The sequence below is a fragment of the Poecilia mexicana genome, unplaced genomic scaffold (assembly GCF_051168715.1).
Source record: "Poecilia mexicana isolate PSO_F unplaced genomic scaffold, ASM5116871v1 scaffold_6, whole genome shotgun sequence".
Classification (NCBI taxonomy): Eukaryota; Metazoa; Chordata; class Actinopteri; order Cyprinodontiformes; family Poeciliidae; genus Poecilia; species Poecilia mexicana.
In genome coordinates, this window is record NW_028263375.1 from 23,774,598 (window position 1) to 23,787,739 (window position 13,142).

Consider the following 13,142-nt stretch of genomic DNA (forward strand, 5'->3'; position numbering starts at 1 on the left):
TTGTAGAAAATTATGTGTGTAAGCAAATTAGGTTCGGAGGTTTGAGAAGTTTGGAAACATTCAACCGCAGCAGAAACGATCGTGTTCCTCTGGAGCTACACCTGCAACATTTGGTGTCATTTTATAGCTCAAAGTGACCAGACATTAATTAGTTAAGCTGGATAATCAAAAGTTGCACGGGGGAAAAAAATGATTCTAGACTTTAGATTTTAGACAGCAGGTCATGGCTTAGTAAGATGCAGAACGAAAACCTCAATGAAGCTGAACAAATGATTCCAGGCAGACACCACTGGTTGTAATCTGTTGATCAAAGGTCAACCGTTTGCAGGAAGACATTAGACAAAGGACGGTATTAGAAGACCACACATTTAAATACTGCAACCTCCTTTGGTGCTTAAAACCTAAAGAACATCCCTAGATGCTGTAGGTATTCGTCTCTGTCAGTCAGTTGGATGAATACAGGAAAAAAAGCTCTAATATTACAATTTATCAAGATTTGACTGTACCGTCTTACTGTGACTGGCTAACTATGCAATTATGTTTTTCTTCTTGCATAAAAAACCCAAAACACACACGTTTGTGGTCATACCTTTACTCTGAGGAGGATTCTGAGTCCGGTCACGGAGGATGTTGATCTGGTACACGGGTCCAAAGGGCTCAAAAAGTTCTTTAAGTTCTGTTTCCGTCCAGGACCGGGGAATCTGTCCCACAAACATTTTGATTGCGTCGGGGTCGGGCTGGTCCATGTGCTCCAGTGACCCATTCATCTTGCTCCCGTTGCCGTTGCTAGGAGTAACAAAAACAAAAGTGTCGATATCAGACTGGGCTTCATGCAAAACTCGCAAAGTTTCAGTTGCTATTTTTAGTTGCCACAAAACTGTTTTGCTGTCCAGCTTCGGATGGCAACTACTACGTAGAAACTGAAACGCGACGCATTTCCAGAGACTTCATGGAAGGGTTGCCGCAGACAACAGCTTCATCTCGAGTTTGCGTAAGAGCATCCATTTCCTCCCAGCTTAAAGTTTCCTGCCTCTCAGGAAGCCCAAGGACTATTATCTGCTTCAAAGTGTTACATTAGTCCATCTTTTTCAATGGTAATGGTACGACCACTTTCAACAAACTGGTTCACTGCACCAAAAAACATCTGAAACAAATATGAAACATTTATAGGTTTAGAAGCAGCTCAGAATAAAAAGGATTAGGAAAAAAAGTTCCTTTACTTAATCACATTTGTATTTAAATAGAAACATCTTCACATTTGTTTGTTTCGCTGCTGCAAGAAGCAGTTAACTTACACAATAACCTTGACATTTTATTATGATGGAAAATATTTCCCCCTTATTCATGAAAGTGTCATGAAATGCCACCATTTTTGCACAACACATGCATCAATCATTTAAAGACTCGTTTAAAAGAGAGGAACAGTGATGGGAACTGTTGTGATTTCTTCATTTTCTACTGGATTTCCACCATCAGAGAACCTGTAGCACCATTGTGTTATACGCAATTGCCAAAATAATCTGAATGGGACAGACTACCCAAAAAGAAACAAACATAAATATTGGTATTGGGTAAAAACTCCTCGGAGGAAAACGAGATATAAGAGTTGATAGTTACCAGGACATGAAACAACATCATTTACTACAGGGTTTAAAAAATGTTTAACCAGAACACAGGTACACAGAGACCTCTGGACGCGAGCCATCCATCTTTTATAAATCGAGCCCAGCCGCTCTGCTGAAACACCAAACTCCTTGAGGGACCTCAACGACATGCTAACAAATCGTGGTTTGGTTCCTGTCCGTCTGCAAATCCCACTCCCCGCCTCGGAAGACTTCTTCTTTTTCTCCTGGAGCCTGTCGATATTTTCAAATCATGACAGGGCAAAGCTGTGGTGAAACAAAAGCCACTCTCCTCCAAAAAACATAAAGGGGTGAGCGGCCCCCCTCCTTCCAGCAGCTAGTAACGGCTACAAGAAAACGGCACTGCAGAGGTCTGAACCTCAACAAATCGCTGGTTAGCAGGCAGAGATTTTGCAGTGCATCTTCTCTTCAGGCGCTCTGGCGATGGTACAGAGTAACCTACAGCTTCTTCGCCACAGCAGGCGAACAATATGTGATTGTTACCCCATGCTGGAGAACACTATTCGCCGTTCCTCTGCAGCACAATGGGCCGAGTCAGAGAGATGCTTTGCAACATGTCGAGGGTTTCGTCTGTGCAGGCCGCAGCCCTGGTGTGTAACACCATTCAGCGTTGCAAAAAGGTCTTTCACACCATTTTACTGAGGGGCTTTTGATCGAACCCTACGTGTACAGAGAGCAAACATCTCAGACTGCGTCTGTATTAATGCATTAATACTGCCTCTGCTACAGAGTGGCTTTAATGCCAGTAATGTCCTAAAACTTCGCTTGATGTCTATAAAATATGTTTAAAGCCACACGATTTAATCTCATTATGCTACTGATAGCACATTTACCACATTGAACTGTAAATATTCAACTACTGCTTTACCACACAGTCAAATATGATCATAATCACCAGACTAATCATTAAAATGACGGCCCTTGTATTGCAAAACAGGTTTTTCTGACATGTTTAAGCCATGTTGAACTAAGTGATTTATATCTGCTGTAAATCCTCCCAACACAGCAAATAAAAGAAAGAAAAAAAAAATAGAGATTAAAGCAAAAATCCCTTCAGGTAAAACTAATAGCTATAGAAGAAAATCCATGAGCTGGAGTGCTTTGCTAGGAAATGGAACGACAATGGTACACACACATATATATAGATTTTTTTCAAAGTTGTTTTTGAAAAACACATCAATGGTGTGTTAAGAGCAAGTTGACCAAGAGAGTACAGTAATTCAAAGCCTTCAAACTTGAAGGGAACAAAATGTCTAAAATGAAACCAGAGATTTCACACAGAAACGCTCTGTTATGCATTTATGAGTGAAGAATCTACTTTCGTTTCCGTAGTGTTTAGCAGCAGGTCGGTTCGCAGTTTTGTGATACAACACCGTCTTAAAGGTAACGTTTACAAACCACCAAAATTCAGCGTTGCGTCTGTAAAATAATCAACTGTAGGTTTTAGATGTACATCTACAAACTGCAAGTATGATTATATTGCAAATTTATCATCAACAACTGTGTGTGTGCAAGAACTGATTGGACACGGAAAAAAAGTTAATTACATCAATAAAGCGCAGTCATGTGTTGTACGGCCAGAATGTATGCTTGTTGTTTTAAGTAATAGAAAACGTTTCAAAAGCGTGTTAATAGATTTTGGTAAAGTCATTAAGAAATTGCGTTGCCACGCAACTAAGTTATTCGCTCACCAATAAATCAGCTCCAGGCAAAGAATGCTGTTCAATAATTTTTAGACTACTCGCCATCTGATTGCTTACTTGCAGTTCAGGCTGCAGCAGCATGAACTGCAATCATTATTAATCATTAAAAGTGGAGCCGATTATTACAAAAATGATTTCTTAATAAAAGTTTATCCATCATTCACCCAATACTCAGGAAGGTTAAAAAAAATCTAAAACATTCTGCTGTCACGGCGAGACGGTTTACTTAAATATAGACGGCTCAACTTCAACTGTCACAGAGCGATGGAGACGTTGTGCGGCTCGTCCATCAACAATCTTGTCAAGCGACAGTTCGACAAGCTCAGAGACGGCCTACGGCAGCTGACCCGTCACCCAAAGCCAGAGACCGGACCACCGGATGTCTACTGTTGCAGGTGATTTATCTGGACCGTGGGTGTGTGTGTTTTGGGGGGCGGGGGGGAGCTTTGATGCCATGGACACCTCTGCTGCGTCCATCACACAAAGAGCCATTTTGCCTGATTCTGCACATTATTTGAAAAGCTCAGCACATGTGTTTAGACATTACTCATAGCTAAACCATCAGGGGTAAAGAACAATGTCACAATACCAGGGGTGTTTCCACAGATAATGATGGAAAGCAATCTCACAGCTTCCTGTTCTAGTTTAGAAAAGTTGCAATATTTCTGGACAGCAACAGGGAAAATTTCCAGTTTCTAAAAGTCTCGGTTTTTGACAATTTTATAAGACTGTAAACCCCCGAAAAGAAGATGTTTGTCTAGTAGTAGGGTCTTCTCTTTGTGTCACACAAACCACAAACAAATAATTGTTTAATTCAAATTTGTCAGTAGGTTAAAACCTTATTTGCTACTTCTTGGCATCTAAACCTTCAATCGCCTGTTTCTACTAGTTCGTTGTCCAACACGAATAAAATTTATGGTTGTGATCTTTTATATTTGTGCAGGACTTAAAGAAAAGGCTAAAGAAGTACTGAAAGGGTAGTTTGACTTATTTATTTTTACTGAGTTTCAACACATCTCTGGAAATAACGACACCTTCTAGATAACGAAAGAGGAAATAAAGTTTGGAAACTTTTTTTTAATACACCAAGATATATTTTTGTCACTGCCTTACCAAGAAAGTACAACTCAAATCTCAGACTCCAAGACTGTTAACCTGGTATTACTATGGATCTATAACTGTGACAGTATTTGATAGTGCTGCTTTAATTATTATTGATCAAACATTTGCTGTTGTTGTTTAGAGAAACTGAAGCTGAGGGAGCCTATTTGCCTGTGGTTGTTTTAGTAGTCAAGCATGACAGGAAACATTTTTAAAAATCCAATAGCTCAACATCTTAAAAACTGTTTTCAAAGAGAATATTGTCCATAACCGTTAATTCAATACCACAAAAAACAGGTTTTATTTGAAACACGAGAAGATTGTTAAAGGATCTTTGACAACATTTTGTTTTAGTCATGGAGTGATTAAAAATAATCACTCCCACAGACTTGAAGCTGCAACTTCTCAATAGGAAAACAGGGGAGGATTTACAAAGCACTTGAAAATCCCTTGATGCAGAATTGCTCTGACATATGTTTTGCAAAACAAACCACCAAGAATGGATGTCGCTGCAGGCGCTAAAGCAAAAGGAGGGATAATGTCATTTGATTTCCATACCAAGTGCTTGAGCTAATCAGCACTTTGTGGTTCCGATGAGAAATTAAGACGTTTTCCCTTCTAGCATCAACTCCAATTCAGCTCAAAATGGCCCAATTCCATTGTTGCATTTCCCCTGATGAAGACAGACGTGTTCAATCAGCCCCTGAACAGACTGCATGTTAACAGACGGCCAGCATCTGATGACAAGGCCAGGCCCATTAGCTACATAATCGCACTAAGTGTCCCTGGCGGTTATCGATAACGTTGGCCAATAAAAAGCTTTTGTTAGCCAATAATCAAGCAGACGAACGGCAAGAAATTTATTTAAGTCTTCAGCTGGAACTGAACTTCAGCCATGCAGCTCAAAGCAGACAAACGCAACCGCATTTGATTTGAAGATGGTTTTAGTCCACAACAAACCTACTTTATTCTCCAGTTTCTCCTGAAAGTAAAGCTACCTTTTAACAGATATTTGCAAGTTGTAAAACTTGCAACTTACAAGTTGTAAGTTGTACAACGTTAACCCAATGACGTTAACCCTGTCATTGGGTTAATGTATCTAAAATACGTTAACCCAATGTTAACGTATTTAACATTGTATTTGTACAGGTGCACCTGTACAAATACAGGTGCAACTGTATTTGTACTGCATTTTACTTTTGCCTTAACAGTAATAAAACCAGAAATATCAAGTGACTGACAAAAAAAAGGATGTAAATTTGGCTGAGGCCAATTATTAAACTTGATCAAACAAAGCAAAACTGAGTCATCCTGTCTAGAAAAACTTGATCAATACAAAAAAAAGCAGGATATTGACTGTTAGACGTTTTACATACTGCTTTTCTGCAGAAATTAGACTGCTTTGCTTGGTTCATGTACTGTCTTTTTAGTTTATTTCTTGCAATTTTAGTTCTTGCAATTTTAACCCTGGTATAAAACTCAGTTTACATTTTTTTATATCAATCTGGGAGCAGAAAATCACAAGAATCAATTAACATCATTTTCCAATCTGTGGAGAAACCAATGCAAAGAATGCAGTGATGAATATTCAATTCAAATTCAACAAAAGCAAAGATTTTGCCCCGCATATGAACAGGAGAGCCGTTTTTCCCTGCTTGTCACATGCTCCATATCCAGTCAGTCAGGGCTCCACTTGACTTGTTCACTCAAGACGCTCTTTAAAAACTCGACAGCCGACTCAACTTGATGCGAGCAACAGATACTCACCTCTCAATCGCAGCCACACGACCCTTTTCATAACTTTTAATAAGTTGCAGCCATTTGTTTTATACACAAACTTCAGATACACTCATCCTTAAAAAACCTCTGATCTAGATGTTTATGCAACGGTAAAAATATTGAGCATTTTCCTCGATATTTTTTGCTTGCGGAAGAATTTGGTCAACCTTTGATCAAAATAACCCCCTGCTGAGCACGGCAGACGTGATTATGAGCGTTTCAAAGCTGTTCGTGTGGCTCCGGTCTTGTAATTACAACTTCAAAACAGAAGCAGAAGAAGCAGAAAAACAGGTGACAAGCCAGATCTGAGCACTACTTATTTTCCGACTCTCAGTGTCCGCTTTGATAACAGCTGTCCTTAAGAGTCCCAAAACGGAGAAGAAAGAGGATCAGCTAGCCCGAGCGGCTCCCTGTTGCCGAGCCAAAGATCTCCCGCTTCAAACTGATCAACAGCTCACCAACCACAAGAAAAAGGATTACAGTGTCACTTAGCTCACTGGCATAGCATTATGACTCTGCTGGCTGCCAAGGGATCACATCTAAGCCCTGATATCCACCCATACTGTCAACAACCAGGCAGATAAATCAATCAAATGCAACTTCATCAACTTGTAATCGCCACCACAAGTCCCGTAAATAAGACACTCTGGAACGAAAGAGTGAACAAAACATTATGTAGTGGAATTAGGGCTGAAACGATTCCTCGAATGATTCGAGTACCTCGATTACTAAAATTCCTCGAGGAAAATTTACCTGCCTCGAAGCTTCGTTAATTTATGTTTTATTAGTTAGCGCACCGTGTTCCGGCCGGGACTTCATTTGCGTTGCGCGGAGCTCTCACTTCCGCCTCTGAGTTGTTGACAAAAGCTAAGTCTCAGCGGCATAAAGTCCAATCTTCAAGATTGGCCCGTGGGGATTTTATTGATTGATGATAATGCCCGACTTTTTATCGTTTTTGGGGAACCAATAAGCATCCTTAAAATGACTGGGGAAATGCCTGGAGTACGGCAGCATTTCTCCTCCGGGGCTGCTGGTTGAAAGCGAACGGCGGGAAGAGCGCTGAGGTGAGCGGATAGCCTGAACAGGGCGGGCGGCTGAGTAGCTGATGCTTACCGTGTAAATGTAGCTTTACCGACGAACCGCACAATAAATTTCATATCCCGGTCTGAAGAAACGGGTGGCGGAGCGCATCGTACATGGCTGGTAGATGAGTTTCTGAGTGTGACCAGTGAAGGTGTCGTAAATATCCCGTATTGCTTCCCCCGTGTTCGTCCCCCGGTCTAACGGTTCGTCAGTCCGCTGGTCTATTTCCTCCCCTCCACCCCATGTTCGTTCATTCGCCCTCTCCTCCCACTCCAGGCGGCATTTCCCGTATTTTCAAACCCAAAGCGTGACAGGTTAGGTGGCAAGGTGAGTTTAATTAATCCATTAAACTCACTGAAGATGAATACATAAACTAAAAGCTGGATTGTAGACATTTTTTATAAGCATATTTGTGAGCCTGCCTCTTTGTTATTAAATTCAATATAATTTCAGATTTTTCTATAACTTTTCTTCTGGTTAACTTAGAAAGTGAGCTATTATTGTTACAGGTTAGTTTTCTAAACTACAAAAAAGCAACTGTTAGGGATGCTCAAATATGAACAATTGGACTGATATTGATATCTGATAGTAACACCGCTATTATGCCAGATTTACCAATATTTCATTTTATAATTTTTTTTATCCGATTACTCGATTAATCGTAAGAATAATCGATAGATTACTCGATTACTAAAATATTCGTTTACAACAGCCCTAAGTGGAATAACATTTGTACTAAAAGGAACTCATACTTTGACTGGCTGCAAACGCTAAACACCTGACTTAAAAACGATGTCAGATGATTTAACCCGTAAAACACAATGATGGCCGTTATACGCTTGCTTACAAGATGTCTTTGTAGGAAAAAAGCTACATTCTTAAAGGGATAGTATAGATTTTCCCACGAAAGGAGAAAGGTGTAACTTGTGGTTTTGTGGAGAAGTAAAGAATCCCTGAGGGGAGCAGCTGACTGTGAGCCTGACCAGATCGTTTCCAAGGCGCTACAAGTCCTGAAAAAGCCCAGGAAGGCATTATATTTGGAGCCGTTTCATAGAAGATATCTTGAAACAAAATCCAGAAAGTTTACTCCATTCTCGGCCGACTAAGAACAGACTGACGGGTCATAGTTGATCGGGAGGGAGTGACACAGGCTCCAGTTTAGTACAGCAATATGAACAATATTCAGCTGAAGAAGAACAACACGAACAAGGAGAAGAAGAAGAATGCATGAAGTCATTTGTAGTAGTTTGGATAATTGATAAACTAACATAGCTCTAAATTCAAGGGATAAGAACATTTTCATGATTAAATGTTCAAACCTGCAAAAAAAAAGAAAGAAAAAGAAATCAATTATACTACCATGTTGTCTACCAATATATTTTTAACTGAAGTTATGCAATTATTTATTTTTGCTATAATTGCTTCCTTTTGCCCGTCAATGTCTTGTTAATACAAAAATAATAATAATAATAATACAGAGGAACCGATACAGGATCATTCTAGACTGAAACAGTGTTGCTAAAACACTGCCTCTGGTGCATACAAAACATTTTTACATTGTACGAAAGAATCCTGTCCATGAAAATTTATTCACCAGTAGCTCTGTATGGTTTGTCTCTTTCTGGTCCTTTTTCATAATATCTTCGTTTGCGATCAACCACAGCAGAAGGGTTAGTTGCTGCGGGTTCCTGCTCTGATGGTCAGCTTCAGTCTGGCTCCCTCATGACCCATGTCATCAGCCCACCAACGCCTTTGCAAAGTCTGTAACCACAGTTTTCCTCTGCCACTTGTTGCTGTGCACCTCCAGTCAGGATTATGAAAAATTTACAAAACGCTACTAAAACTGTCTTTGGAATATTTCCAGTTGCATTTTTTCTGCATAAATTTTTCATAATTAAAAATATTTTTAAAGCTGTTGTAGATACCATTACCCTTTACACCACGGTATTATTACCCATCATTATACAGCATTAATCTCATCCCAATCCATGCCTATTTTAAATTTCAATACAACACTCCAAATAGAAACAAATGTTATAAGGTTATGCAAGTTCAGCGAAACGTTGCCACCATCAGTGGTTCTCATTTTAAAAACAGCCTCTCCAGTTTTACACCTACTCTTGGCTAGAAAAAAAAAAAAGCCTCTTATGACATTATAATGAAACTGAGATTGAACAATAAATCCCACTCGGCATTGGTTAGTATGACATTCTCATAATGTTCTGTAAAAACAGTTTATAGTAAAACAGAAAGTAAACAATTATTTCCACTCCTGCACACTTATTACAGTCATAATCACGTGGATAATTATTAATCTCCAATTTAATTCCTATACATAAAAGCATAAGCACAAAATGTACAAGATTTGCAAACATTTGCTTATTGCACAGATTATCCTTTTTTTTCCTGCAACACAGATGCCATTTATGGCTCAGAGCCCTTCTAAAACAGTTGCTTCAATGCGAGTGAAGGTTACTGCTCCAATTTCCACGTTTATGATCGCTTCTTAAAACTAGAAATTTTTAGAAACAGCCCATATTGCACAAGAGAGAAAAATCCTGGTCCTCACGGTCCACTGTCTTACATGTTTAACTGTTCCTTTGCTTCATCACACCTGATTCAGTACTAGCATTTAGGCCCGTCACGATAAATTATGGTGGACAATAAATCGTTCCAGACGTTATTGCGATAAACGATAATGTTGTTTTGAGACCATTTTCAAGGAATTTAATGGTAATGGCAAAATACTAATGCAAGAGCACATTCTATAAGATCAATAACCTTTAAATTCTCATGAACATTTAACACTGGAGCTGGAAGACATTTTAAATATCCAAAATAAATAAACAAAACAACAAATAAAATGATTTTTAAAGTCTTTGTAGACAAAACTGTCCTTCTAAATAAGAGCTAGTTGAGACCAAAGCACCAAACTTAAGACTTTTATCCAGTTTTTGGTAGAAAAAGAGAGAGAAAAAGAGAAACGAGGAATCATACCAATGGAAATTATTGAGATTGTTTTAATTTATCATGTGATCAACTGATTTATTGGTTATTGTGACAGGCCTACTAGCATTTCCTCCTGCATGACATCAAGTGCTGCAGAAGTCTGTTAATTTAAATCAGGAGTTTGGACCCAGCCAAGCCAGCCAAAGCCTAAAATTATTGAGCTATGCAAAATAATTGAAATAAAAAATAAATTATGTAAAAATAAAAATAAAACTAGATGATCATCTCTTTTTTTTATTTATCCGGAGGGGCATATTTAGAGATTCAAATGTAGGGGGGGGGGGGAAGACAACATCCAAGTTTGACGTGTCATTGACCTGCTAATTTTTTTTTTGTACTACGTTGCTCAACTTCCATCTTGTTTCCCAAATAAAATTAGGTAACGCTATGCGAGCGGGACAGCAGTGCTGGTTAGCACCCCCAGCCCTCTGTCTTGTTTACATACTCTGTCACAAGACCTCCATTAATGGCTCAATAATGTAGCAAACCACGTGTTTTCTGCCGTCGAGCACTCGCATTTCAACATGGACGTTGACAACGACGTCTGTTATCAATACTAAAGGGGCGTCAAACGAGCCTCCGCTTGTGTAACTACTGGGGAAATAAATGCCAACGCAGCCTGTCAATATTCAGTAAATACGAGTTGAAGTGGTAGAGGGACCTTAGCTTTAAAGTGAAATTAAACACCTTCCGTTTTGCTTAAGCACTCTGAACCTGTTTGCTTGTACAACGTAAGGCTCCAAACATGAAGGTGGTGCTGCGTTTGTTCAGTTACAGAAGCACAAATAGATAAGAACACAGTGTTTGGACAAGCTGCCCAGGGTTGTTTTTCTGGACTGATACTGAAACGTGTGATCTCCGGAAGCACATGTCAGTCGACTATGCTGCGCCCCGCATAGCTAACTGCGTTTATTCTTCGACAAAACACATTTTTAACTCCCAAACAGCGCCCGGCCTCTCTCTTGGAGACGAGTTAATTGTCCCAACTAAAACACAGCTGCTCCCCTGTTGGCAGTCTTCAAACTTTAAACAACCAAGTTGAACTCCAGGTGAGCGGATCCCGTCACTGCCGTTAGCAACGTTAGCATACCAGGAAGCTAGCGCTAGCCTCAACTGTGTTGTTTTTTTCCCCTCCACCTCAAAAAAAAAAAAAAAAACACTCACGGGGCTTTCCGAGCCTGAAGAAGCGAAATGGCAACACGACAGAAATTGATTCCCGAGCTACTTACATTGTGTCGCTCGAAGTCATTAACCGACTTTCGGTGAGGGGCAGGAAATCTAGGTTGTACGTCGAAGTCATGCTCAGAAACAGCGTCGAACAATGAGAGAAGCGACGCCCGCACAGAGCGAGAGGCTGAACTCCTGCGAGACGAGAAGACGAAGCGGAGCAGGTGCAGGGAGGGGGCGTCTTCTTCTTCAAAGCTGCATGGGAGAGAGCGAGAGAGAGGAGGGGGGCAACGAGCGTCCGCCTTGCTTCTCCCTAGTCTTCCGAATGAAATAAACTCAGGCAAGGCAAGCTGCTTTCTGTCTCTGCTCACCGAACTGCAGCAAAGCAGAGGCGTGGCCAGAGCCAGAAAAGTCTGAAACCACGCCGCCAGCAGCATCTCTGACCCCCATATAAAATTAATCTGTGCCCCACTTGGTGCTCCGTGGAGACTTTATTATCTATTACTGGCAGCAGAATGGTTGCTGTGCTTCTATATTGAAAGATTCCCTCTTCTCTGCAGTCCCATTTAGAAATGGCCTGCTGGATTCATATTCGTGCGGATATTACAGTCACTGATAAGAGGCAAAGCTATTTTTGAGGGGGGAGGGGTTTAGAGAGATAACAGTTTGAAAAGAAATAACAGACGTGGAGGAAAATTATTTTTGTTTTTTTGTTTGTTTGTTTGTTTGTTTGTTTCCTCGAACAGCGTTTTGTAGTTTGAATACCCCTTGAACATTTCCACCTCTTGTCTTGTTAACCCTCTTGTAGGATTTGATGTATTTGGTGGACATTGAGTCCGGCACAAAACGTGAAGGAAGGAAAGCAAATGAAACAAACAAAAAACCTAAAAAGTGTGGCATTTATTTGTACTCAACCCCATTTACGCGATCACCCCAAGATAAAATCCAGCGCGAAGTCACCTTTGTCCTATTTAAGTACAGGGCAGTACAGGAAGTGTACTGAAAAGGCCCGGACGGTTTGTTAAAAACATGAATCATTACAGTCAGAATAAACATCATCATGAAGACCAAGGAACACAGCAGGCAGGTCAGAAGTGAAGTTGTGTAAAAGTTTAAAACAGGGTTGGTTGTAAAACCATAACCCAGGCTTTAAATATCTGAGAGAGAGCACTGCTCAATACAGCATCCAAAAAATGAAGGAGGCTCAGGTGAGAAAAATCTGTCGACAGGACAACTGCTAGTGGTGCACACCATAAATCTTGCCTTTACGTGGCAGAGTTGCAAGAAGAAAGCCAAACATCCTTCACAGAGCACAGCAAACATGTGAAAGAGGACGGGTTTCAGATTACACTAGGCCAAAACTAAGCTGTGTAGGCATTCATAGAAAACGCTATGTGTGGAAGAAACACCGTTAGTGAACGCATCATCTGCATCTCAAATCATCTCGGCAACAACACGTGGGTCAGGTTTCCTTCAGCAGGGCGACAGAAGCTGGTTAGAGTCGATGGCGAGATAGAATTAGGGAAGCAAGACAGAAAATCTGTCAGAATTAAATCGTCTGGACCAAAGCATATTTGTGAGTTGGAACGGCCCAATCAAAGTCCAGACATTATTCCAGTTGAGAATTCTTGCAAGACTTGCAAACTCCCACTCAGAG

At 40.3% G+C, this 13,142-nt stretch overlaps 1 protein-coding gene across 4 annotated transcripts in view; it reads right to left on the reverse strand.

Moving 5' to 3' along the window:
* LOC106928906 (CUGBP Elav-like family member 2) overlaps positions 1 to 11,927 on the reverse strand; it is a 34,185-nt gene extending 22,258 nt beyond the window's left edge. Inside the window, exons 1-2 of one of the 4 annotated variants that reach the window (XM_015005545.2) lie at positions 11,548 to 11,927; positions 590 to 786 (exon numbers count right to left, since the gene is read on the reverse strand). In XM_015005545.2, the coding sequence (XP_014861031.1) occupies positions 590 to 786; positions 11,548 to 11,618 (268 nt within the window). In that variant the 5' untranslated portion in view covers positions 11,619 to 11,927. Of the gene's footprint in view, positions 1 to 589; positions 787 to 11,547 lie in introns of those variants that run through there. The other 3 variants (XM_015005553.2, XM_015005542.2, XM_015005505.2) reach the window with 3 other exon arrangements.
* Between the last annotated feature and the right edge of the window lie 1,215 nt (positions 11,928 to 13,142).